Below are 26,371 nucleotides of genomic sequence, written 5' to 3'. Positions count from 1 at the left end.
ATGTGGCACAGACCCCACGATGGCTTGGACCCAAGTTGTCAACAAAGTACTGTGGAAGCTGGTGGTGGCTCTAGTCCAACTGAAGCGATCATTGACTGTAAATGGTTATGTTCATCTACCTGCAGACCAATTTCAGCCATTCATGAACTTCATGTTCCCAAACAATAACAGATTGTTTTATGGATGACAATGCACCATGTCACAGGGACATAACTGTTCACGATTGGAATATTCTGGACAGTTCGAGCGAGTGATCTGGCCACCCATATCGCTCGGCAGTACGTAATCGAGAGGTTAATTCGTGTACAAAATTCTGCACCGGCAACACTTTCGCAGTTATGGACGGCTTAGACGCAGGCTGGCTCAATATCTCTCCAGCGGACCTCCAGTCACTTGTGGAGTTCATGCCATATCGAGTTGCTGCACTAGGCCGGGAAAAAGTAGGTCCTACACTATATTAGGCGGTATCCTATGACTTGTCATTTGAATGACTGTCGGAGAGTGGTGACGTGCTCGCCTCTCATGCAAGCAGGCCCGAGTTCGATTCCCGGCTGGGTTGGAGATTTTTCTCCGCTCGGGGACTGGGTGTTGTGTTGTCCTCATTATCATTTCATCCCCGTCCCTGCGCGCGAGTTAGCCAATGTGGAGTCGAGTGAAAAAAGACTTGCACTTGGCGGCCGTACTTCACCGAATAGGGGCCTCCCGGCCAACGATGCCATACGATCATTTCCATTTTGTCTTAGGTGGCAATTATGTCTTACACTCCTATAAAGTTTATCGAGACATTTACGAAGTTGTTACCAGGAGACGTTAAGCGTCGCATTACAGTGGCGTGTGCCCACAGGCCACGTGGGATTTGCCGAGCAGTCTAGGGCGCTGCAGTCACGGACTGTGCGGCTGGTCCTGGCGGAGGTTCGAATCCTCCCTCGGGCATGGCTGTGTGTGTTCGTCCTTAGGATAATTTAGGTTAAGTAGTGTGTAAGCTTAGGGACTGATGACTTTAGCTGTTAAGTCTCATAAGATTTAACACAGATTAATATTTTCGTGTGCCCACAGGCGTGGTGGGCCTGCTGTGGTACTTGTTCTGGCTGTGGCTGAGCTTCGAGAAGCCGTCGAAGCACCCGAGCATATCGGCGCGCGAGCTGCAATACATCGAACAGTCGCTGGGGCAGTCGGTGAACCAGGCCATGCCGACAATGTCGACGACCCCTTGGGGCGCCTTCCTCACGTCGCTTCCCGTCTACGCCATCGTCGTGGCCAACTTCTGCCGCTCCTGGAACTTCTACCTGCTCGTGCTCTTCCAGGCGCCCTATCTCCAGAGCTCTTTCAACATGACCATAGAGGAGGTAAGTCTCACGTTTTTGGATTACCTCTTCTCATTCAAGTTAGAATCAGTTATGAAATACAGATTAATGAATTACAACCACAAGAAGACAAAAGCATACGTAACGGTACTGCAGGAAATGACCCAGTGTATATAAAGGAACTTAGTACAGTACTGAAACCCTTAAAAATGAGGACAGAAGCTGAAGTAATTAAGTGCCAAGGTCGGGGCTTGAAACCAGTTCTCCTGCTGATGAGAAGTGAATTCTTTGTGTTAGTGAGGCCATCGGACTAAGACAGTCCGTGCAGCTGTGTCTGCCAGAAAACTAGGCTGGGGCAGTGGATAGCACATCTGCCTAGTAAGGGAGGGACCACGTTCAAGTACGGCCTTGGCACAATTTTAATTCATTACTTCGGTTTCCGTCGAAGATAAAATTGAGACTCAGTGTGTTTCCAGGTAAATGTAATTCCATCAGACCTTTAAAGAGAGGCAAGCCTAAAGGTTAGATAAAATGAATTTGGCAGGATGATTCTTAAAGTAAAGTACTTAATATAAGTAATCAACATTGAGAAAGGAAAACCATACCCAATGTATGCAGAAAACCTAAAGTAATCTTAATTTTAAAGCAAGTTGAATGAAGTTCTTGTAATAACTATCGTTTAATAAGTTTGCGAAATGCTGCGTATATAATATAAGCTAAAATAATAAGCAATATGCTGAAGATATAACACACTCTGTGTTACTGGAAGAAAAAAGTGGATTCAGAAAAGTGAGATCTTGCACAGATAATATATTTAGCTTAAAACAAATACTGGAGAAGACAATGGAAGTTAAAAACCTGGTTCACGTTCGTTAATTACATAATACTATTTGCAGTTCCGTCATTTTTTGACATGGGAGGAGCACCCTTTTCCAAACTTCATGAAGCATTCGTTAACAATCTGTCACATTTCCAGTACATATGTTTGGCTACTAGTTTCGAACCAGCCGCTTCAGTCTCACGTCCGACCTGTCGAGGCTGCACTGAAAACACCTGACCTTAATAACAACCATCAAATGGCAATACATAGAATCAACGTATCCCTGCTTAGCTACTCAGAATCAAACTGACTTGCTAATTCAGCACATCTTGATTGTGACAGTCATTTACAAACATTTTATAAAGCATGCATTGCAGTTTTCATGTGTGTTATTAAGATCTGGCACTTTCAGTGCAGTCACAGTAGGCCAAGCTTGAGAATGAATCAGTGGGTTCGAAACTAGTCGCCAAAGATATGTACTGCAACTGTGACGGATTGTTGATTACATAATATCTTTTGATACGATAGACAGGGAGCAGTTTTAGAGCATAATGAAAAAAAAATTTCCTACCCCAAACACTTGATTCAAGCTATTCGAGATACGTGCGCAAAGACAAAAATTGTTTTAGATCTGGAGCAGTAGTTAACAGAAGAAATTATAATTAATCAAGGAGTACGCTAAGGTTGCAGCCAGTCCTCAACTCACTTCATTATATGTCGAAATTATTGGACCTGTAAACAACATGTCCATCCTGGAATAAAACTGAATAACAATATGTACATAAACCCCATGCTTTCTGCAGATGATTAATTCATACTAAATATCATTTGTAAGAGCTACAATTTTCAGATATCTGGGACCACAGAAGTTACGGTATAGCAAAGAAAGTTCCCAGTCACAGCCGAGATAATAACTGACGATCAAACTAGAACAAGTTTCAAGCTTTATTTACCTTGGTTGTAATTTATCTTTTAAAGATGATGACGAACTGAAGAAAAAGTTCCATCGATTTCAGGATATGTGAAGAAAACTTCGGTGAACATTGAATGGTAAGGAGAGAGAACAGACTAACTTAAATTGTTTAAGACTACGCCTGTGAAAAACCTCATTATGAATGGAAGCGAGAACGGGGTGAATAGAACAAAGTATCGAAACAGAGTTTCATCGTGAAAAATGCGGTTCCTCAAATCAGAGAAACATTACTACTTAAATAAAAGGAATCAATGAAGAGATAAGGTAGTAATTAAAATAATACATTCTCGCTGAATGACAGAATTTTCTAAACCATGAGAAAAGGGGAAAAACTGTAGTTTTAGAAGGTAGGACAATAGAATTTCTGAAGCTTTCCTTTAGATGGCGTCCTCCTGGAAGAAGATACGTTGGTCATCTCATGTACAGATGGCAGCAAAACAGGGGCCAAAACAAGCTAACAGCCTAGTCCTGGAACAGGAAGTAAAATAAAGTAAAATCATCACTCTCAAGTGAATCAAAATTTGGGTTCAGAATGGGTAAAAGTATAGAATTAATCATAGTACAATTTACAAAAATGGCACTTGATGCTGTTCACAAAAATGTATCACAGAAATTTACTTAGGTCTGACAAAGGCTTTTGATATGGCTTGCCATAAGATGCCACTATGTAAGCTATTATTATAACGAACAAGAGGTGTGTGTACCTTATGATTAGTTCCTGTCATACCTAGAAGATAAGCTCAAAAGAGAAGAGACAACGTCAAATACAACAAAACATCACAAACAAAATATATTAACATCAGTGTATTAATATGAGTGTTCTTCAGGGCAGTAAATTAGGACTAATACTGTTTCTAACACACATCAGAGATTTTCGAAACAGTATTACTTTACAAAGAAATAAGAAAACTCTCTCCCTACAAAAGCCGAATGATACCGTCATGGAAAAAACAACTGGAAAACTTGCAATAAAGTTGCATTGAAGATAAATACATCACATGCTATAAATGTCATTTTGAAGAGGAGAAAATGACACTGTTAAACGCAGACTGTGTAACAAACTCAAAGTATCTAGTAATCAATATTGATTCTCAAAATGAAGTTCCATGGTTTCGCAAGCTAATGTCTCAGTTTCCGATCTGTTATGTCTACACTCAATCAACTGGGAGCATGCAGACAGTCGACAATTTGTTTTTAAAAGATTGCCATTCGTAGAAGAAGTACCACATGTTAAATGACAGTACGAGAGGGCATACTAGATGACGTCATACAAAAGTGTGAACTTCGTATTCTCATTGTAATATCTCTTCATTTTCTCAGCAAGGAATTATGGACGGAGAAAATAACATTCCGCTAATATTAATGACAGAGCGTTCTTGAGAGTAGATAAGAGAAAAATGAGGATCAACAATAAAGACTCAGCATCGACTATTTATCTTTGATTGATACACTGGAGAACGTCACCGCAAAAGACCAAAGTACAGAGAAGCCAGTCGGAAATGCTGAGCTGTGCTGAGAGATTACTTGGCTTTCTATAGCTTCTGATTCCCAATATTCTGCCTTACTTTGTCGCGTGAACCGGCCACTGGCACAATTTTTTATGTGAATGGAGGGGCGAAATATACAAACAGAGCTCCTATCACCACGATATCCTCTCATAGTTCTGTCATCAGTCTGTAACAACCAGTGTCTTCTAGTCTCACATGAAACATCAGTCCTTAGCAGTGGAATTCTTTCTGGGCAACAAATGTACGAAATATGAACACAGTTTTCAAACTATAGAAAATGATTACATGAATAATTACAAAAATTGTAATCGGGCTCATTGTAAGGATATGTTCAAAACCTTGGGGCTTTTAACTAATCCATTTGAGTAGATTTACCAATTAATTATATGTGAATTACTATTATTAGTTATGACATGTGAATGGTAAGGCGCTAGGTCACAAAAACATGACTTTTGAATCAGAGAAGCATTTTATTTTTTGAAAGGTATTCCAGAAAGCTGTGTAAAGACTGAGACATTCAAGTGAATGTGACAAAATGAGAAATACAATTTAAGAATTAAAAACTGAATAATTCGACTTCAGACAAACTGTAGACTTCCACTGCACTCCGGTAGTTAGGTATCACCATACACTAAAAAAAGCAGAATGTGAAGTAAAACAGAGAGAAAAACATTCCGTTAACGTGTGCACCATAATCATAAATCGAACATGAAAGAAATTTGGTTATCAGATTGAAACAGACAATGGGCCTCTATTTAGAAAAATGAAGAAAATGGGTAACGATGGAAGGTGTGTAAGTAAAGTTTAAATAACACGCCCAACTGACTTCAGCAACAAGTAGATAAATTTACCCTAGGTACCAAAGACAGCACACACAATACTGATAAATCACAAACCGTACTCGAACACGGTAGATAGGAATATTTGTAACATTGCATAACAGAGATTTTTAGCAATGTATATAGCTTAATTTTAAACTGAGATTACTAAGGCTAATTCCATTAACGAAGGCCGAAATAAAATTAACGAGAACGCCAACATGACTTCAATTAAACAGGAAAACTGAACATGAATTTATGCTGAATACTCATTAGATTACAGAAGCAAGTTACAACATTCACAAAATATCAACATGGCTCAAAGCCAAGCCAATACAGAGAAATAACAATGACAAAAAATAATTTACCAATGTAAGTTAGCACGACCGGCATACTCCTTTTAAATAACACTGGGGCTAACTCAGGCCCAAAACACAAAGTGTAATGATCCCTAGGGCCCAGCGGATATCCGCGAATGTTCATATATAGTCTACACACTTTTCTCCTCACCGTACTAGTCCAACGGTTGCCAGTCTACATCTTCATCTATACGACTACACTACAGTTCACAATCAAGTGCCTGGCAACAGGTTGATCGAACCACCTTCAAAGTATATCTCTGTCGTTCCACTCTCGAGCAGTAAACGGGAAAAACGAACACTTAAATCTTTCCATACGAGCTTTCATCTCTCTTATTTTATTACAATGATCATTTCTCCGATCTTAAATGGGCACAAACAAAATTTTTTCCAATTCGGACGAAAAAAGTTGGTGATTGAAGTTACATGAGAAGATCCCGCCGCAACGAAAAACGCCTGTGTTTTAATGATTGCCACCCCGATTCAATCATATCCATGGTACTCTATCCTTTTGTTTCGTGATAATACAAAACGAGTTGTCCCTTCTCTGAACTTTTTCGATGACCTCTGCCAGTCTTATCTTATGCGCATCGCACATCGCGCAGCAGTACTCCAGAAGAAGGACAAGCAGAGTGTAGGCAGCCTCTTTAATAGACCCCTTGTATATTCTGTTTTGCCACTAAAATGCAGTCTATGGCTTTCCGTCCCCACAACACTATCCAATTTAAGTTATTCGTAATTGTAATGACTAAGTTTTAATGGGACTCACGGCATTTAGATTTGAGTGATTTATCATGTATCCGAAATTTAGCGGATTCGTTTTAGTACTCATATGGGTAGCTTCGCACTTTTCATTGTGTAGAGTCAACTGCACCACACAGATATCTTGTATAAATCACTTTGCAATTGGTTTTGGTCATCTGATGACTTCTAACGAGACGATACATGACAGCATCATCGAAAAATGTCTGACGGGGGTGCTCAGATTGTCTCCTACATCGTTTATATAAGTCAGAAGTACCAGAGGGGACTTTTGTAGCACTTCCCTGTAGAACACCGGATACCACTTCTGTTTTGCTCGATGACTTTCCATCAATTACTACAAACTGTGACCTTTCTGGCAGGAGATCACAAAAGAGACGATACTCCGTCAGCACACAGCTTGATTAAGAGTTGCTTGTGAGGAACCGTGTCAAAAGCATCCTGTAAATCTAAAATTGTGAAATCGGTTTTGAGATCCCTGTCAATAGAAATCATTACTTCATGTGAAAAACAGCCATTGTATTTTATAAAAACGATATTTTCTGAATCCATGATGACTGGCTGACAATAAATGGTTATCTTCGAGGTAACTCATAATATTCGAGTCTGTATTTTCAGTTCGTCCGTGTACTATGTGAGCATAAACAACACATTAAATTTCAAGGCCGTCATCCACCAAATACGATCGATGTGCTTCTCGGACGTATATATTCATAGAATAGCGTCACTCATTCACTTGAAATAATATACAGTTCCAGTAATTGGTGCCCGCGTCTCGTGGTCGTGCGGTAGCGTTCTCGCTTCCCACGCCCGGGTTCCCGGGTTCGATTCCCGGCGGGGTCAGGGATTTTCTCTGCCTCGTGATGGCTGGGTGTTGTGTGCTGTCCTTAGGTTAGTTAGGTTTAAGTAGTTCTAAGTTCTAGGGGACTGATGACCAGAGATGTTAAGTCCCATAGTGCTCAGAGCCAACCAACCAACCAGTAATTGGTCGTCGCGGCCGTATTCCATGTGACTGCCAGGACATGACCTCGAATGGCCATCCTCCAGCTTTCGGTGGTAAACAACAGAGACCAAACTGATGGGGGCTGCCCTTACGTCGGTGCGACAGAGAGGGCCCGCCCCATGGCGGGACACGAAAGAGGCTGTTGGTTATAAGAGGCGAACCAAAAAGTTTTCGTTAGCGGCCCTACTGTCCAGATTCAGTATGCCAATAAAACAAAATCGCCCTGGACATCGAGGCAACCATCCCATCGACGCACCAGGTTGAGAGACCGGTCTGGTGAAACATCGTGTCCTGCTCTGTGAAGTAGTCCGTAACTGCCTGCTGACATCATCGTTCGACTGGAATCGTCGACCATTTAAGGCCTTTTTTTGAGAGACTGTAAGGCGAGTTGCTTGGATGTGTCCCACTTAGAGTTGGTGTAAATTCTGCTTACGACATTTGGGACATGGGATCGATCAGCGTCTTGTGTCTAATAGCGACCAGCACGGAACCTGGGGCACCATTCAACAACGGAGGTTTTCTACAGACACGCTGCACCGTACGCCTTCTTTATTCTCCGATGGATGTCTACCGGTGCTTGTCCGTCGGCAGCCACGAAAAATACTACCACGACATTATTCCTGTATGGACGCATTTGGCAATAATGTCGCCATAGTTCACGTTTCATTATTTACCCCACGCACTACGAAAGATGAGTGATACGCTAATCCCTTACCTACATATCGGTGCTTGTTCACTCCCATCGGAGTCGCACTACGTTGCATATACACTGCAGGAAACCCTCAAACAGATTTTTGATCGTCCTACATATAATTTGTTTCGATGCACAATGATTAAAGCAAAGCCGCATTTACACATACTGCAGAAGGTTCGATAGCGAATGCCAAACTTTACTACAGAAATTTGTAATTCATTGTTCTCTTTTAACAAGTAAAAATGGCAGTTATTTCTTTGTACAATTTTTGTGATATAGTATCTCTGTTTGTGCTTAAAAACACTGACAAACTTTATTTTCAGCTACGTTGGTCATAATAAGTCTCAATTTTACAACAAAATACGCGTGAGAGAAAAATCACAGAATGTCAAGCCTGTTGATCATAGCTTAAGACGAAACACTCTCCCAACATAAGTAATCTCGGGCTATCGTCACAGGTTTGTAAAGCAGTGATCAGAGGTTCAAGTCCAGTCTGACAGATGAACATGATTTTTAACAATGCTGCCACTGCGTCTGTCCTCAACATGAGCACAACATTAAAGATATTGACGATTAAAAATTACAAAAACGTAATTTTTTTACAAATACAGAGAAGACGGACGCGAATTAGACCGTTGGAAGGCTTTTGAGGCCTGCTACACGAATGCCATACTGAAATATGTTCACTTAATGAAATGTTAAAAGAAACAATTTCTAGTAAATTGAAAATGAAGCTGGAAGTTCGTAAATTAGACATATTTCTTATACTAACGGTAGGTCTCACATATACTTCAGTGAAGATACAAAGTCGCAAGCGGTACCAGAACATTCCCAATTTTCATCTCAGTATGGGAAGCCATTGCAGGTGCCCCTTATGCTTAAGCAACGATATTAAATTAGAGTTTGTGTTTTATTGTATGTCTTCACGGCCAAGAAATAACCTCGTACACTTTCGGCAGAGATTCATTTCTTATTTTATGGTGTTTGTGAGAACACTTGATTTATCCCAACTCAGATCGGTGGTAATGCCGTAAAATAAAATGAAACCGCGTACCTCTTCCAGTCTCCTTCGACATTTATATGGATATGGTGTCTGTTCTTTCGGACATTGTTGACCTGCAGCCCCCTATAACGAAATTAGAATTATATTAATACCTTTAGCTTCTGACGGGCGTTGCTACACATCAACGGGGACAAGTGAAAATGTGTGCCCCGACCGGGACCCGAACCAGGGATCTCCTGCTTGCTTGGCAGACGCTCTATCCATCTGAGCCACCGAGGGCACAGACGACAGTGTGACTACAGGAACCATCTCGCGCACGCCTCTCACGAGACCCCCATTCTCACCTTGCATGTCCACACACTACATTCCTAGTGTCCCACCCCAACACACTCATTATTGCCGGCCGGAGTGGCCGTGCGGTTCTAGGCGCTGCAGTCTGGAACCGAGCGATCGCTACGGTCGCAGGTTCGAATCCTGCCTCGGGCATGGATGTGTGTGATGTCCTTAGGTTAGTTAGGTTTAATTAGTTCCAAGTTCTAGGCGACTGATGGCCTCAGAAGTTAAGTCGCATAGTGCTCAGAGCCATTTGAACCACACTCATTATTTGTGGAAGACATTCTTACCAAGCCTCGTAAGAGACCGAGGAATATGTTTGCATCCGTACAGAAGAAGAAGGTTACGGCCGATATTGCCAGAACTATCCGCTTATATAGATATGGTGTCTGTTCTTTCGGACAGAACCAGTATTGTGATAGCAAACATTGAGCTACTGGTGGCTTATTTTTATCAGGAAAAATATTCGCTGATAGAGGTAACTTTCCGCACAATACCACAATGTATCCAACAGGAATCTTACAAGACTGGAGGGCAAGTTGTATAAGTCGTCGTTTACGCTCTTGCGCAGACGGGGTTCGTCGGCGCGCTGCCCCACTTGCTGATGACGATCATCGTGCCCCTGGGAGGTATGTTGGCAGACCACGTCCGCAAGAAGGGCTACCTGACCACCACCAACGTGCGCAAAGTGTTCAACTGCGGCGGCTTCGGCATGGAGGCGTGCTTCTTCATGGTGGTGGCCTACGCGCAGACCAAAGTGGCCGCCACGGTAGCGCTGACCCTCGGCGTCGCTTTCAGCGGCTTCGCCATCTCCGGTGAGTCACCTACAGTAATCTACAGTCTTACAGTGCTACAACAACCTTACGGTTCAAGCACATAACTTAGGGTCTAAATCCTAAATAATTATCTTTTTTTCAATCTCAAATTTTAGTCTACGTTCTCAATTATGGCTACGAAGTCTTTCGCGACGTATTTCCTGAGTAAAAATTTCTCGGTGTACATGCCGCGTCAAATCAGGATAAATCTCCAAGCTTTCGACCACTACCTCCATGGTCGTCGTCAGGGCTAAAACTGACTGTCGTGAACTAGCGAGGTTCCCACTTTTATACGCAAAGGACGGCTTCTTATTGGCTGGAATACGTCAGCGATATGGCGCTAGGACCACCTAGGAAAATTAAGGAAATGTTGAGACCAGTCAAAGATAGTCTCGGCTTAAGAGTGCCGGGAATTTATACTATTACTGGCGAATGCGGCAAGAATTACGTGGGCCAGTCTGTAAGAACCGTTGCCGACCGCTGCATCGAGCACCAACGCCACCTGAAATACATGTATTTGGTAAAATCAGCGGTGGCTGAACATAGCCTGCTTAACAAGCATAAGATTTTATCTGAAGCAACCAGAGTAATAGCCCACACATCGAATTACTGGGACTCTGTGATCCGGGAAGCAGTCGAAATTAGACTTAGCGATAGTAACTTTAATAGAGACAACGGCTATGCACTTAGCCACACTTGGAAGAGTGCACTGGATAAAGAAAAATCGCTGAGAAAAACTTCTCGCACTTTACCTCCGGATTTAAGGGATGGCGCTGCAAGCAACGCGGGATAGCAACTACATCTATGGAAGTAGAGGGCACCACTTCGCTACGCGCCATATCGCTGACGTATTCCAGCCAATAAGAAGCCGTCCTTTGCGTATAAAAGTGGGAACCTCGCTAGTTCACGACAGTCAGTTTTAGCCCTGACGACGACCATGGAGGTAGTGGTCGAAAGCTTGGAGATTTATCCTGATTTGACGCGGCATGTACACCGAGAAATTTTTACTTACGTTCTCAATTATTTACTGAATTGTTGGATGTATTGCTATCCCTGTGCTTCTCTACGTTTTCCCTCTAATTCCATGGAAGTTATTTGCTGGTGTCTCGCAACACGTTTCCTATCAGCCCACTCCCCGACTTGACACTTCGCTGTGATATGTGGGAATGCGGTTCTGCTCCGTCGCGTGGTGTTACCTGCAGCTAAACAATTACTTATAAAAAATGGCCTGGGTATATGTTTATTCCGATCTTCTATCAGTCCATCTCCTCCCTTTCCTCCTCACTCCCCATCTCCACCACTCCCCTCTCTGTCCACTTGCTCCTTTCCCACTCTCTATCGATTTCTTCCTCCCACACTCTATGTCCATCTGCTCCTCCCCTCTCTCCCTCTCCACCTCCTCTTCCTCTCGCTCCATCTCCTCCTACCCCCTATCGCTGTCCATCTCCTGCTCTTTTCTTTCTCTGCCCACCTTCTCCTCTTCCCTCTCCATCTCCTCTCTTCCCTTTCATAGCCCATTTCCTCCTTTCTCTCTCTCTGTCCACATCCTCCCCCCTCTCTCCTTCCACTTACTCCTCCTTCCTTATCTGTATCCATTTCCTTCTCCTCCGTGTCTGTCCATCTTCTCCTACCCCTTTTCTCTCCACGTTATCACCCCCACCCCAACAAGAAGATGGTGGTTCTTACCCTCACAGTATTTTTCCAGGCAGTAAGTACAAACTGGTTTAAAACGTTTCATGGGTTTAGAATGGGCCTTTTACTCGTGTCTTAGCCCGCATACGCACTTGTCAAGTGAGTATTTATACGCATATTTCACCGTATCTCTAGCGAATTTCGCTCTGATGTTTTATTTACAAGCATGTCGATATTTATAACTTCGTAGTTCCTGAACTAAGTTCCGGACAAAGATATAATTTCAGTGATAAATTCAGTGTTATATGCGAATACTAGCTACAAAATGCTTTGCGAATAAGGTTAGTAGCAAAGAAGTAATAAATAAAAACGTCACGATTCGTCAGTTTGTGGGGATTCTCAGCGAGAAAAAGTTTCATAAGTATTTAATATTATGTGTTAAGTTCGTTCCACTGGATGAGTAAAGTATGGGTTTCGAGTGTCGTGGGCTACACCTCATATTCACCACCACCTCATCCCCTTTCATGGGTAAGTATGTATATTGTAGGCTATTTGTAAGTATATATAAGTATATAAGTATTATAAGTATAAGTATATATAAGTATATAAGTATTATATAAGTATATATATTATATGGATTACCTAAACAGCAATGCGTACAGCAGCATCTACCGCAAACGTGTTAAAGTGACTGAATGTTGGTGGATAGTAGCATGTGTACTTTCATTCAGAAAACGATGTAGGTGTTTTGCAGAAACTTTATGGGCGCTCTGCGTGCGAAGAACGCGGATATCAACGCTTCATGGTACAAGGATTGTTGCTTGGTCAACGAAAACAACAGTAGATGCGAGGCGAACGGCACGTGTCAGAGCTATGTGGTACGGACCTGAAATCGTTCTGAGAATGCAGGTAGCTGTCTTGACGTGTCCCCTCTTGGTTACCCTACGTCAAAAACTGAGGCAGATGAGCGGTGCATGTGATTTCTAAGCCGCAGGATCTCCGAGCCGACTCCGCTGAAATGACAATAGATTTGTGAGGGCGACTGGGAGGCACGTGCCCAACCAAACCATACGAAATAGACTCAGCAACACCTATCTTTAACCAAGACGGCCGTAGAGCAGACCAGCCCTTAAAGCAAGACACCATGCTGAATGTTACAAACTCACCAATCTTACCACAAAATTCTCCTTGCCGATGCCACATATATCGGACACTGTATCACTATCGTTCGGAGGAAACCTGGTAGTCCTGCATGCCAGAGATATTGCGTTAATTGACTACAGCAAGGTGACGTATCAGTGATGTTCTGGGCTGGTATTACGTGCGGCCGTCAATATAGGTCAAACTCAACGCTCCTTAGTACAAGAAAAACATCCTCCAACCCATCACTGAACTATTCCATCAGTATTTCGAGAATGAATTCAAGTTTATGGCTGCGAACTCTCGAGTCCATCGTGCAGCCATCATCAGCTATCGCGTCAGTCGTGCTGGTATTCACAAACTGGATTGGCCAACCTGTTCCCCCAAATGAATCCCGTGGAACAGTCTTGTGATGCACAGGGATTGCACAAAATTAAGAACACACCGCAATAAATGAATTCTTGAACATAGGAGCTAGCCTAGCCTGCAGGTGGCACTGTTGTTCTTGACCACGAACTCCAACCGTGCAATGACTTCAATACGTTGCAAGTGTCCTGTGTGGTTGTGAATGTATATTGTAGGAACTAAGTGAATTCGAACGTGGACGCTTCCGTCACCAAGGGAGCAGACGTGCTTGACGTATCAAGAGGAACTGTATAGAAGTTTTATACTGCACGCAGGGAACGCGGGAAAACATCATCCGCTAAACAGTAACTGGAACGGAAGTCTATGTTGATTGACCGTGAAGAGGATATTGAGGAAAAATAAGAGATCGACAGCTGTATAAATCACTACCGAACTGAATGTCGTACTAGCTAACTCATTCAGCGGCCAAACAACAAGAATGGAGCTCCATAAACAGCGAATTTCAGGGAGAGCTGGAATTCCAAAACCACTCATAAGTGATGAAAATTCTCGTAACAAAAAGACGTGTACCCCAGCTCGTAAAACCTGGACTATGGACGGAGCAATTGAAGGAAGTCATTTGGTCGGATGGCTCTTCTTTGGTTCAAATGGCTCTGAGCATTATGGGACTTAACTTCTGAGGTCATCAGTGCCCTATAACTTACTTAAACCTAACTAACCTAAGGACATCACACACATCCATGTCCGAGGCAGGATTCGAGCCTGCGACCGTAGTGGTCTCGTGGTTCCAGACTGCAGCGCCTAGAACCGCTCGGCCACGCCGGCTGGTGACACCGAGGTGACAAAAGTCATAGGATGGCGATAAGTACACAAACAGATGGCGCTAGTATCGTGTACACAAGTTGTAAACGCGCAGTGCATTGGCGGAGCTGTCATTTGTACTCAGGCGATTCATGTGAGGAGCTTCATACTTGATTACGGCCGCACTATAGTATTTAACAAATCTGAAACAGAAATAGTAGTTGTCTCATGGGACATTATATTTCAGAAATCGTTAAGGAATTCACTACTCCGAGATTTACAGTGTCAAGAGTGTGCCGAACATACCAAATTCCCTATAGCACCTCTCACCTCAGACAATGGAATGGCCGATGCCCTCACTTAACGACCGAGAGCAGCTCCGGTTGCTTAGAGTTATCAGTGCCAACAGACAAGCAACACTGCATGAAATAACCGCAGAAATCAATGTGGGACGTACGATGCACGTGTCCGTTAGGACAGAGCGGCGAAATTATGCGTTAACGAGCCAAAGCAGCAGAAGACACACGTGAATGCCTTTGCACGACATCACCAGCAGCGCCTCTTCTGGCTTCGTGATCATATCGGTTGAAAACTAGACGACTGGAACACCGTGGTCTGGTCATATGTGCCAAATTTCTGTTGGTCAGAGTTGTTGGTGGGGTTCGAGTCTAGCCCAAACACCACGGAGGTATGGACCCGACTTGTCAACAAGGCACTGTGCAAGCTGGTGGTGACTCAGTAATGGTGTAGGCTGTGTTCACGTGGTATGGACTGGGTCCTCCGGTTCAGTTGAACCGATCATTGACAGGAAATCGCTACTTGGATTTGCAGCCATTCAAGGACTTCATGTTCCCGAACAACGACAGAACTTTTATGTGCGAGAACACGCCATGTCACTGGGCCACAATTGTTCACGAATGGTTTGAAGAACATTCTGGATTATTCGAGCGAATGACTTGGCCACCGATCGAACATTTAAGGGTCATAACTGAGAGGTCAATTCATGCAAAAAATCCTGCACCGGCAACACTTTCGCAATTACGAATAGCTATAGAGGCAACATGACTCAATTTTTGTGCTGGGGACTTCCAACGACACATTTGGAGTCCATGCCACGTCGAGGTGCTGCACTAAGCCGGGCAAAAGGTGGTCCGACATGATATTAGGACGTTTCCCAAGAGTTTTGTCATCTCGCTGTATGCTATGGAAATGAGCGTTTTCGTCATTGGCCGGGAGGCCCCTTACGGGGCAGGTCCAGCCGCCTTGGTGCAGGTCTGATTACATTCGACGACACATAGGGCGACCTGCGCGCCGGATGGGGATGAAATGATGATGATGAAGACAACACAACACCCAGTCCCTGAGCAGAAAAAATCCTCGACCCAGCCGGAAATTGAAACCGGGCCCTTAGGACGGCAGTCCGTCAAGCTGACCATTCAGCTATTTTTTTTTTTTTTTAATATCATATTTGTTCGCTTTTGTTCGTTGCATCTGCTCGGGGCGGACGTCGTAAGACATCCGTTTAAGTTCGTTGTTGATCGATTAGCTCAGTTTTTTTATTACAGAGGGCTACTAACCCTCTAACCAAACACGCTGAGCTACCGTGCCGGCTGTTATCGGGGCGGACGGTTTATGCTATAAAACAAGGTTATTTCAATAAAAGAGTTTTTTTGTTTGTTTTAGATTATAGTAGAAATGATTTATGTGGATTTGGTTGTCAATAAATTAGAATATCCATTACTTATCAATTACCTTTCGCCATTGAACAGGGTGCCTTAGAACCTCGGTTTGAATGGTAATGTATAGCTTGGTTTATATGTGTATAACTGCTATATCTAACTCCCACGCAGATTTAATCGTAGTTAACTGCTGACTCACCAAACGGTGTGTTCGCCTCTTGTTGCAGGGTTCAACGTGAACCACCTGGACATCGCGCCACGCTACGCCAGTATCCTGATGGGCATGTCCAACGGTATTGGCACCATCGCCGGCCTCATCTGCCCCATCGCCATCGATAACATCACCAAAGACCACGTGAGGAGCTCTCGTAATGCGCCGTTCAGCCACTAGCATTCGGATAAATGTTACTCGGATTTCTGTCCGCGCCAGATTTGTTTGTAAGCTCAAGGCGCCAACGACTTCCTCTGTCATCACTGACGGGAGTTAACAGCTGTTCTTTTAGGGTGTGTGGTACTTTCGCATGTAATTGACCGAATTATGTCATGGCAACGTCTTGAAGAAAGGGAACTTCCATATGATACTCGACTTTACTGCAAGGACGATATCTCTGACAACAGTTAGTGGTTCCTTTTCGTTCTTTTGAGTCATCAGTCTTCTACATCTACATCTACATCTACATCTACACTGATACTCCGCAAGCCACCCAACGGTGTGTGGCGGAGGGCACTTTACGTGCCACTGTCATTACCTCCCTTTCCTGTTCCAGTCGCGTATGGTTCGCGGGAAGAACGACTGTCTGAAAGCCTCCGTGCGCGCTCTAATCTCTCTAATTTTACATTCGTGATCTCCTCGGGAGGTATAAGTAGGGGGAAGCAATATATTCGATACCTCATCCAGAAACGCACCCTCTCGAAACCTGGCGAGCAAGCTACACCGCGATGCAGAGCGCCTCTCTTGCAGAGTCTGCCACTTGAGTTTATTAAACATCTCCGTAACGCTATCACGGTTACCAAATAACCCGGTGACGAAACGCGCCGCTCTTCTTTGGATCTTCTCTATCTCCTCCGTCAACCCGACCTGGTACGGATCCCACACTGATGAGCAATACTCAAGTATAGGTCGAACGAGTGTTTTGTAAGCCACCTCCTTTGTTGATGGACTACATTTTCTAAGCACTCTCCCAATGAATCTCAACCTGGTACCCGCCTTACCAACAATTAATTTTATATGATCATTCCGGTTTGATACGGCCCGCCACGAATTCTTCTTCCGTGCCAACCCTTTATCTCAGAGTAGCACTTACAACCTTCGTCCTCAATTATTTGTGGTATATATTCCAATCTCCGTCTTCCTCTACAGTTTCTCCCCGTCTACAGTTCCCTATAGTACCTTGGAAGTTATTTCTTGCTACCTTAACAGATGTCCTATCATCTTGTCCCTTCTAGCCAACGTTCAATCGAACCATGTTCATACTACTTCTCTACCTTTACACTCTCGAATAGCGCGTGCGAAAAAGAAACAACTTAATCTTTCCGTTCGAGCTCTGACTTCTCTTACTTTATTATGATGATCATTACGCCTTAAGTAGGTGGGTGTCAACAAAATATTTTCGTACTCGGAAGAGAAAGTTGGTGATCGAAATTTCGTAAATAGATCTCGCCGCAAAGAAAACCGCCTTTGTTTCAGTGAACCACCTCAACTCGTGTATCATATCAGTGACACTCTCACACCTACTGCGAGATAACGCGATACGAGCTGCTCTTCTTTGCACTTTTTCGATGTCCTCCGTCCATCCTACCTCGTAAGGATCCCATACCGAGCAGCAATATTCCCGCAGAGGACGGACAAGTGTAATGTAGTGTGTCTCAGTGGGTTTGCCACATCTTCTAAGTGTTCTGCCAACATAGCGCAGTCTTTAATTCCTAGGTATTTAGTCGAAATGACAGCCCTTAGATTTTTGCGTTTCATCGTATACCCAAAATTCATCGGATTTCTTTTAATACCCATGTGGATGACATCGCACTTTTCTTTGTATAGTGCCAATTACCACTTTTCGCACCATATCGATATTCTCTCTAGATCATTTTGTAACTGGAATTGGTCGTCTGATGATTTTACTAAACGTTAAATTACAGCGTCATCTGTAAGTAATCAAAGGGGGCTGCTCAGACTATCACCTGGATCATTTATGTAAATCAGGAACAGCAGACCGCCTATGACACTACCTTGCAGAACACCAGATATCACTTCCGTTCTACTCGATGATTTACCGTCTGTCACTACGAACTGTGACCTCTCTGAGAGGAAATCACGGATCCAGTCACACAACTGAGATGATGCTCCATATGCACGCAATTTCATTAATAGTCGCTTGTGAGGAACGGTATCAAAAGCCTTCTGGAAATCAAGGAATACGGAATCGATCTGACATCCCTTGTCGACAGCACTCGTTACTTCATGGGAATACTGTGTTGCACAAGAACGATATTTTCTGAATCCGTGTTGGGTATGTACCAGTAAGTCATTTTCTTCAAGGTGATTCATAATGTTCGGGTACAGTACATGCTCCAAGATCCTACTGCCAATTGAGGTCAATGATATGGGTCCATCCTTCAATGGGTTACTCTTATTTACTTTCTTGAATATTGGTGTGACCTGTGCTACTTTCCATTCTTCAGGAACAGACCTTTCGTCAAGTGAGCGGTTGTATATGATTGCTAAGAAAGGCGCTATTGTGTCTGCATACTCTGAAAAGAACCTGATTGGTATACCATCTGGACCGGAAGACTAGCCTTTCTTAAGTGATTTGAGTTGTTTCGCAACACCGAAGATATCTACTTTTATGTCACTCATGCTAAGAGCTGTTCTGGTTTGAAATTAAGGAATATTTACTTCGTCTTCTTTCGTTTTCATTTCCTCCTCGATTTTTCGGGGAACCTATTCATTTTTACCTTATCAGTCCACTTAATTTCAACTTTCTTCTATAGAACCAAATCTAAAATACTTCTATTCTCTTCTGTTTCTGTTTTGCCACAGTCCATGATTCACTACCGTGCTCCAAAAGTACAGCTTCAGAATTTCCTTCCTCAAATCAAGAGCTATGTTTGATACTAGTTGACTTATCTCGGTCAGGAATACCCATTTTGCCAGTGCTAGTCTAATTTTTTTATGTCCCCCTTGCCCCATTCGTCACGGTAATTTTGCTGCCACAGCAGCAGTATTCCTTAACCTCATGCACTTCGAGATTCCCAGTTATGATGTTAAATGTCTCGCTGTCCTCCTTTCTGTTACTTCTAATACATACTGTTGTATATCATTTGATAAAGAGAGAAATGAAGTTACCAAGAAAGAATTAAACACATTTAATCCCTATCAAGAAACAGCAAAGTAGAGGAATTAAAGGAGTGAACATGTAACAAGAATGTAATAAACCATAGATACTGAAGAAGAATAAGCCAAGAAAAGGAAGTAATAGATCTGCAGAACAAATAAAAAGTGGTCCAAGCAAATTCCTTGAGATCGGAGCAAACCAGATATGGTTTAATCTTAGATGCTATTATTACACATTTTTGTCCTTGGTCATTATTTAAATTAAGTGTTACAAGATTGATCTACTTTTCTTCTTTCTTCCTTTGCTGCTGGGAATATTCCTTCGTACTTCTACCGTGTGTTATTTTCTCTGCTATTGCCATGTTTTCCCTGGTTTCCTCATTTCTTTTACTTCAAAAATCTTATTCATGATTTTCCTTCTGAATCTCTCTCTTTCGTATATCATTTATCTACTGATTCTTGCTTATTCTAGATATTGTTTTTATTCTTTATTTTTTATTGAGTCTTGTTCTTTGTGAGTCTGTTGTTGTTCACGCAATGAATGTCTCCATAGAATGTTAGCCGTCGTTTTCTGCTCATGTCTGTGACTCTACATGTGCTCGTGTAATTCTCTGGTTAGTCTCTTCAGCCAGATACAATTTGTGTGAACTGCTCGAAACCTTTTCGGAGGACTTTATGTCGTCATTTTCCTGTCTGTACTCTTCCTGATTCTTCGATTGTGGTCATCTATGATGCTAGAGTGCATCTGGTAGTACAGCTGTATTTCAATGCTAGCGTTTGGCGTGTCCTTAAATGTTCCTTTTATTGTAAGTTCGTACGCTTTCAGAAGTTGTTCTGTTGGATAACTTGTTTGATGTTCTATTTCTAAATACTCTCATAAATACTTCAATTTTTTCACTCTGTTAACGTTTCCATATTTTGTGTTCATGGCTTGGGTGTTGCTGACTTTCCATGAACTGCTTTTTTCTCATATGATACCTGTAGTCTTGTTTTGGCAGAGACTTCATATAAGTACTCGTATTCAAGCGTTCAAGTGCTTTTTGTGCTTATTTTCTATTGATGCTGAGTATTGCTAGGTCATCTGCAAATGCCAGGCATTTTATGCCAATCTTCTTTGCACGTGTTCTTCCTGACGGAACACTTTTACTTTTTTCTCATTCTTTGACAATTCTGTCCAAGACCATGTTGAATAAAAGCTATGAGAGAGCATCTCCTTGCCTGACCCCTGTCTTTATCTCGAACGGTTCTGAGATTTCTCCCATAAATTTTGTTTTAGGTAATGCGTCTGTGGTATCTGTTGTAAGAATACTCTTGTTTTTCTGTCTATTCCGTATCATTCCAATGTGTCAACGACAGTCTGCCTGTCTAGTGAGTCATATTTAAGTAGTGTTGATGTAGTGCTCACAGATTAAATAACGAGTTATCAGTAAGCAAACTATGTTCTCCAGGAAGCCGACTTGGAGGAAGTAAGCGCAGCTGCGTGCTGCAGTTGGCAGCAGAACAAAGAATGGAATTTTAGGTCATGTAGGATCTTCACAGTCCATTTTGTAATTCCGGTGTCTGATAATACCACAGGAGCAATATGTACAAAGTTATCCCTCCACATGACATTAAACTCATCTTCTGTGTTCTTAATTTATCTGGTCGTCTCCACATTGCAAATTATGAGTGCTGTATATAGCAACGTCTATGAGGAGGGAGACGTGTACAGCTTTATTCATCACCGTTCTGTGATCTTGTTTTTCTTTTGTCGTCTGTCTTTTTACTGGATTGAAGCGGCCCACCACGAATATGTCTCCTGTACCAACCTCTTCATCTCCTAGTAGCACTGGCAATCTATGTCCTCAATTATTTGCTGTATGTATTCCAGTATCCGGCTCACTTTACAGTTTTCCCCTCTACAGCTCCTTCTAATACCATGGAAGTCATTGCCTTACGTGCTAACAGATGTCCTGTCATCCTGTTCCTTCTCCTTGTCAGTGCTTTCCACATATTCCTTTCCTCTCCGATTCTGCGCAGAACCTCCTCATTGCTTACCTTGTCAGTCACCTAATTTTCAACATTGGGCCTCGCCGCCAAGAGCTGTTTCATAACGATTTGATTAACGCATCCAGTTATATGGCTAATTCCGTGTATGGCGTTTTTACGACTATCACGTCTGGGGCCTGAAGATGGCATCAATGTAATACCGAAACTGGTAGCACATAAGAAGTTCATAAAATAAATTTCTGCAATATATACTGCTGTTGGTAAATTATTTCATCAAGAAATACATGCCAGCCGTTGTCCCATGGTCCATAATGGATCAACGAAGAGAAAACGCAATATGGTCCCAAAGAATGTTGAAATAAACATCATGATTCATGTTCACGGTAGCCACAATTAATGATCCCGAGTCATCGTACGATAAACATCACAGAACAACATCCAGAGTGACCAAAAACCTACAGGCACTCCATTCGATGACTAGCATCATTTGAAAAGAGGGAAAATGGCGACTCATCGGACCATTGTACACTTCTGAAATAAGATACCACACAGTATCTATGTTTCTTGTCCGCTGAAGACGTTTAACGTCAGATGCCACTGTGTTCAGGTCCTTTCGCGAGGTACCCGACTCAAAAGGCCCGTTTAATGCAGTTCCCTTCACAATGTTGTCTCGAAAACTAACTGAGAAGGATTTGCATTCATTGGTTGCAGCAATTGTTCTTGGGCTTGAAACTGCTTTTCACTGACAAGGGCCGGCCGCGGTGGTCTAGCGGTTCTAGGCGCGCAGTCCGGAACCGCGCGACTGCTACGGTCGCAGGTTCGAATCCTGCCTCGGGCATGGATGTGTGTGATATCCTTAGGTTAGTTAGGTTTAAGTAGTTCTAAGTTCTAGGGGACTGATGACCACAGTAGTTAAGTCCCGTAGTACTCAGAGCCATTTGAACCATTTTGAACTGACAAGGAGTGACATTTGTCCCTGAGCGTTGGGATGTTTTCCTTACAGTCGCTATTCTTACGGATTAAAAGAAGGCTGCGAGTGGCATGTGGTATGCCATTCCTTGTATACTCTTTAGATTGCACTGATACATCAACAAATCGGGAAACTTTCCATCGTGGTGTAGACATGGAAACGTCCAAACGAAATACCTCCTTTCTGCTATTCTTTAACGATTCCAACTCCTCTTACGGCACCGATTCCACACAACTAACAAGCACACACACACATACACAGACAGACACGTTAATTCCCTGCCAGTACTTACGTCAGACGTGGTGGATCACAGATCATCTACTACTAGTTCTACATCCTCTACAGAGCCCAGAAGCTATCAGACTTTCCTTTTAAGAAGGGCTCCTAAATACTGGAAAATTGCTCAAGTCACACCAATACCCAAAAAGAGACGTAGGAATAATCAACTGAATTACAGGCCCAGATCACTAACGTCGATTTGCAGTAGGGTTTTGGAACATATACTGTGTTCGAACGTTATGAAATACCTCGAAGAAAACGATTCATTGACACATAGCACCGATTCAGAAAGCATCGTTCTTGTGAAAAACAACTAGCTCTTTATACGCATAAAGTAATCGGTCCTATGGGCAGGGGATGTCAAATTGATTCCATATTTTTAGATTTCCAGAAGGCTTTCGACACCGTTCCTCACAAGCGTCGTGTAACCAAACTGCATGCCTATGGAATACCGCCTCAGTTGTGCGATTGGATTCGTAATTTCCCTTCAGAAAGGCCACAGTTCGTAGTAATATACGGAAAGTCATCGAGTAAAAAAGAAGTAATATCCGGCGTTCTCTAAGGAAGTGTTATAGGCCATCTATTGTTCCTGATCTACATTAACGACACAGGAGACAATCTGAGTAGCGCTTTAGATTGTTTGCAGATGATGCTGTCATTTACTGTCTTGTAAAGTCATCAGACGACCAAAACGAATTGCAAAATGATTTAGATAAGATATCGGTATGGTGCCAAAATGACAATTGACCGTGAATAAAGAAAAGTGTGAAGTTATTCACATGAGCACTAAAAGAAATCTGCTAAATTTCGGTTACGCGGTAAGTCATATAATTCTGAAGGCTGCAAATTCAACTAAATACTTACGGATTACAATTACCAATAACCTAAATTGTAATAATCACCTAGATAATGTTGTGGGTAGAGCGTACCAAAGACTGCCATTCACTGACAGAACAATTACAAAGTTCAACAGGTCTACTAAAGAGACTACTTACACCACGATTGTCCTCCCTACTCTGGAGTACTGCTGTGCGGTGTGGAATCCGCATAAGGTGGGACTGACGGATGACGTCGCAGAAGTTCGGAGAAGGGAAACTCGTTTTGTATTAACGCGAAACAGGGGATATAGTCTCACAGACATGATACGTGAACTGGAGTGGTAATCATTAAAACAGAGCCGTTTTTCGTCGCGGCGGGATCTTTTCATGAAATTTCAATCACCAGTTTTCTTCTTCGATTGCGAAAACATTCTGTTGGCACCCACATACATAGAGAGAAATGATCATCACGATAAAATAGCAATCACGTAGATGTAGATTTTATCTGTTGAGCGTTTTTTCACAGATACAAAGGTAACTGGATAATAAACTCCAGAAAATAAAAATTACTTCATTACTCTGTAGCGACCCACTTATACCAAAATACTAAGAAAATTTTCTGAACGTCATCTTCAGTTTTGTCAGTAGTGTTCAGGCTAACGTACGAGGCGTGTTTTTTAAGTAAGTACCTTTTTGAAATTAAAAAAAAAGACGTGCTAAGATATTAGAATAATTTTATTTTTACATGAGAGCCTGTGCCTTAATCTACGCACTGACGCCATTACTGTCTGATTCTTCCTTGTTTACGTTTTGTACTGAGTGTTTAAGGTGCCTCCGATAATCGTGAGTCCCGCCGACTGTGAAGTACTGGCTGTTATAAGATTTCTTAGTGCTAAAGTCCTAAAAGCGATCGATATTCATAGTGAGATCTGTGCAGTTTACGGAGAAAACATTATGAGTGATGGAATGGTAATAAAGTGGGTGAGATCATTTAAAGATGGCCGCACAAATGTGCATGATGAACAACGGAGTGGGCGTCCTTCGGTGGTTAATGAAAGTTTGGTGCAGGAAGTGGACAATAAGGTGAAAGAAAACAGACGCTTTACGACTTCCTCCTTGCGGGATGGCTTTCCTAATGTTTCTCGTAGTGTTTTGTATGGCACTGCGACCGAGCACTTGAATTACCGAAAATTGTGCGCACGCTGGGTACCGAAAATGTTGACAGATGTGCACAAAACCAAACGTTTAGACAGTGCTTTGACTTTCCTTGAGCGGTATCACAACGACGGTGATTATTTCTTAAGGCAAATTGTTACGGGCGATAAAACATGGGTGGCCTACGTCACACCAGAATCAAAGCAACAGTCCATTGAAGTTGAGCAAGGGCATCGTTTGCTGCAAGACAATGCCCGTCCGCATGTGGCGAATCAGACCAAAGATCTCATCACATCTTTTCGATGGGAAAGTCTAGATCATCCTCCGTACAGCCCCGATCTTGCACCCAGTGACTATCATCTGTTCCCGCACTTGAAGAAACACTTGGGCGATCAGCGTCTACAAGACGATGACGAAGTAAAAACAGTGGTGATGCAGTGGTTAACAAGTCTGGCAGCAGACTTCTGTGGGGAGGGTATTCAGAAACGGGTACAACGTTATGACAAGTGCCTCAGTATTGACGGAAATTACGTAGAAAAGTAGATTGAGGTACAGGCGTTCATGTAAAAATAAAATTATTGAGATATCTAGCACGTCTTTTCTTCCTTGAAGGTCTCTCGGGCATGCAGCCGGGTTGACTGGTCGTTGTAGAACGAATTTTCGACGGCGTAACGCGCCATCATCATCAGGTTGCTCCTGTTGACTGATGTTCTAGGCCGGCGGATGGTGTGGTATATATACCTGTCGCCTATCCCCTCCACTGACTACGCGTATGGCCCGAGGGATGTGCAGGCCGCGGTGGTGGGGGTAGCTTGCGCTGACGAGATGACTGATGGGCGTCAGCACGCGTGCTGCCTTCGGCGGGTGTGATGCCCCGTTTCCGCTGCTCCTGCAGAACTTTTATTGCTGGATTGCACGCTTGGCTGAGTTGGAAATCCGTTGTCTTTGTTAATAAGGTTCTCGTGCAGCCGGATTTCAATTGCTTCCTTGTATACACAATCCCAAAAGCTAGATGTGTTGTGGAGGACTTCTGTGTTCTCGTATTTCATACGATGATTTGTCTCGAGGCAATGTTCTGCGATTGCAGATTTTGTAGGCTGTTGGAGCTCGGTGTGCCGTTTGTGTTCAGTACACCTTTCCTCGATCGTGCGAGTGGTTTGCCCCACATATGCTTTTCCACGCTCACACGGTATCAATTAAACTCCTAAATAAAGTCCTAAATCGTCCTTCACTGTCCCTACAAGGGACTTGATCTTTGGCGGTGGGCGGTAGACGCATTTGATGTTATGACGTCCTAGAATCCTGCCTATTTTTCCAGGTACGTTGTCCGCGTATGGTATGTGGGCTGTCGCTTTCGGTAGATCATCATCAGGTGTCGGCTGTGGTGTTTGGAGGCGCGTCGAATTTGGCGGTCACTATAGCCGTTCTTCTGGAACGACGTGCCTTCTTCAAGTGCGGGAACAGATGATAGTCACTGGGTGCAAGATCGGGGCTGTACGGAGGATGATCTAGACTTTCCCATCGAAAAGATGTCATGGGATCTTTGGTCTGATTCGCCACATGCGGACGGGCATTGTCTTGCAGCAAACGATGCCCTTGCTCAACTTCAATAGACTGTTGCTTTGATTCTGGTGTGACGTAGGCCACCCATGTTTTATCCCCCGTAACAATTTGCCTTAAGAAATAATCACCGTCGTTGTGATACCGCTCAAGGAAAGTCAAAGCACTGTCTAAATGTTTGGTTTTGTGCACATCTGTCAACATTTTCGGTACCCAACGTGCGCACAATTTTCGATAATTCAAGTGCTCGGTCACAGTG

General features: G+C 43.0%; 1 protein-coding gene across 1 annotated transcript in view; it reads left to right on the top strand.

The window, feature by feature from the left end:
- LOC126416958 (vesicular glutamate transporter 1) overlaps nucleotides 1–26,371 on the top strand; it is a 185,428-nt gene that overhangs the window by 123,483 nt on the left and 35,574 nt on the right. Inside the window, exons 8-10 of the mRNA XM_050084839.1 lie at nucleotides 1,057–1,346; nucleotides 10,149–10,392; nucleotides 16,238–16,365. Of these exons, the coding sequence (XP_049940796.1) occupies nucleotides 1,057–1,346; nucleotides 10,149–10,392; nucleotides 16,238–16,365 (662 nt within the window). The remainder of the gene's footprint in view (nucleotides 1–1,056; nucleotides 1,347–10,148; nucleotides 10,393–16,237; nucleotides 16,366–26,371) is intronic.

This window comes from Schistocerca serialis, chromosome 8, assembly GCF_023864345.2.
Source record: "Schistocerca serialis cubense isolate TAMUIC-IGC-003099 chromosome 8, iqSchSeri2.2, whole genome shotgun sequence".
NCBI lineage: Eukaryota > Metazoa > Arthropoda > Insecta > Orthoptera > Acrididae > Schistocerca > Schistocerca serialis.
This window is presented reverse-complemented; position numbering and strand designations above follow the sequence as displayed.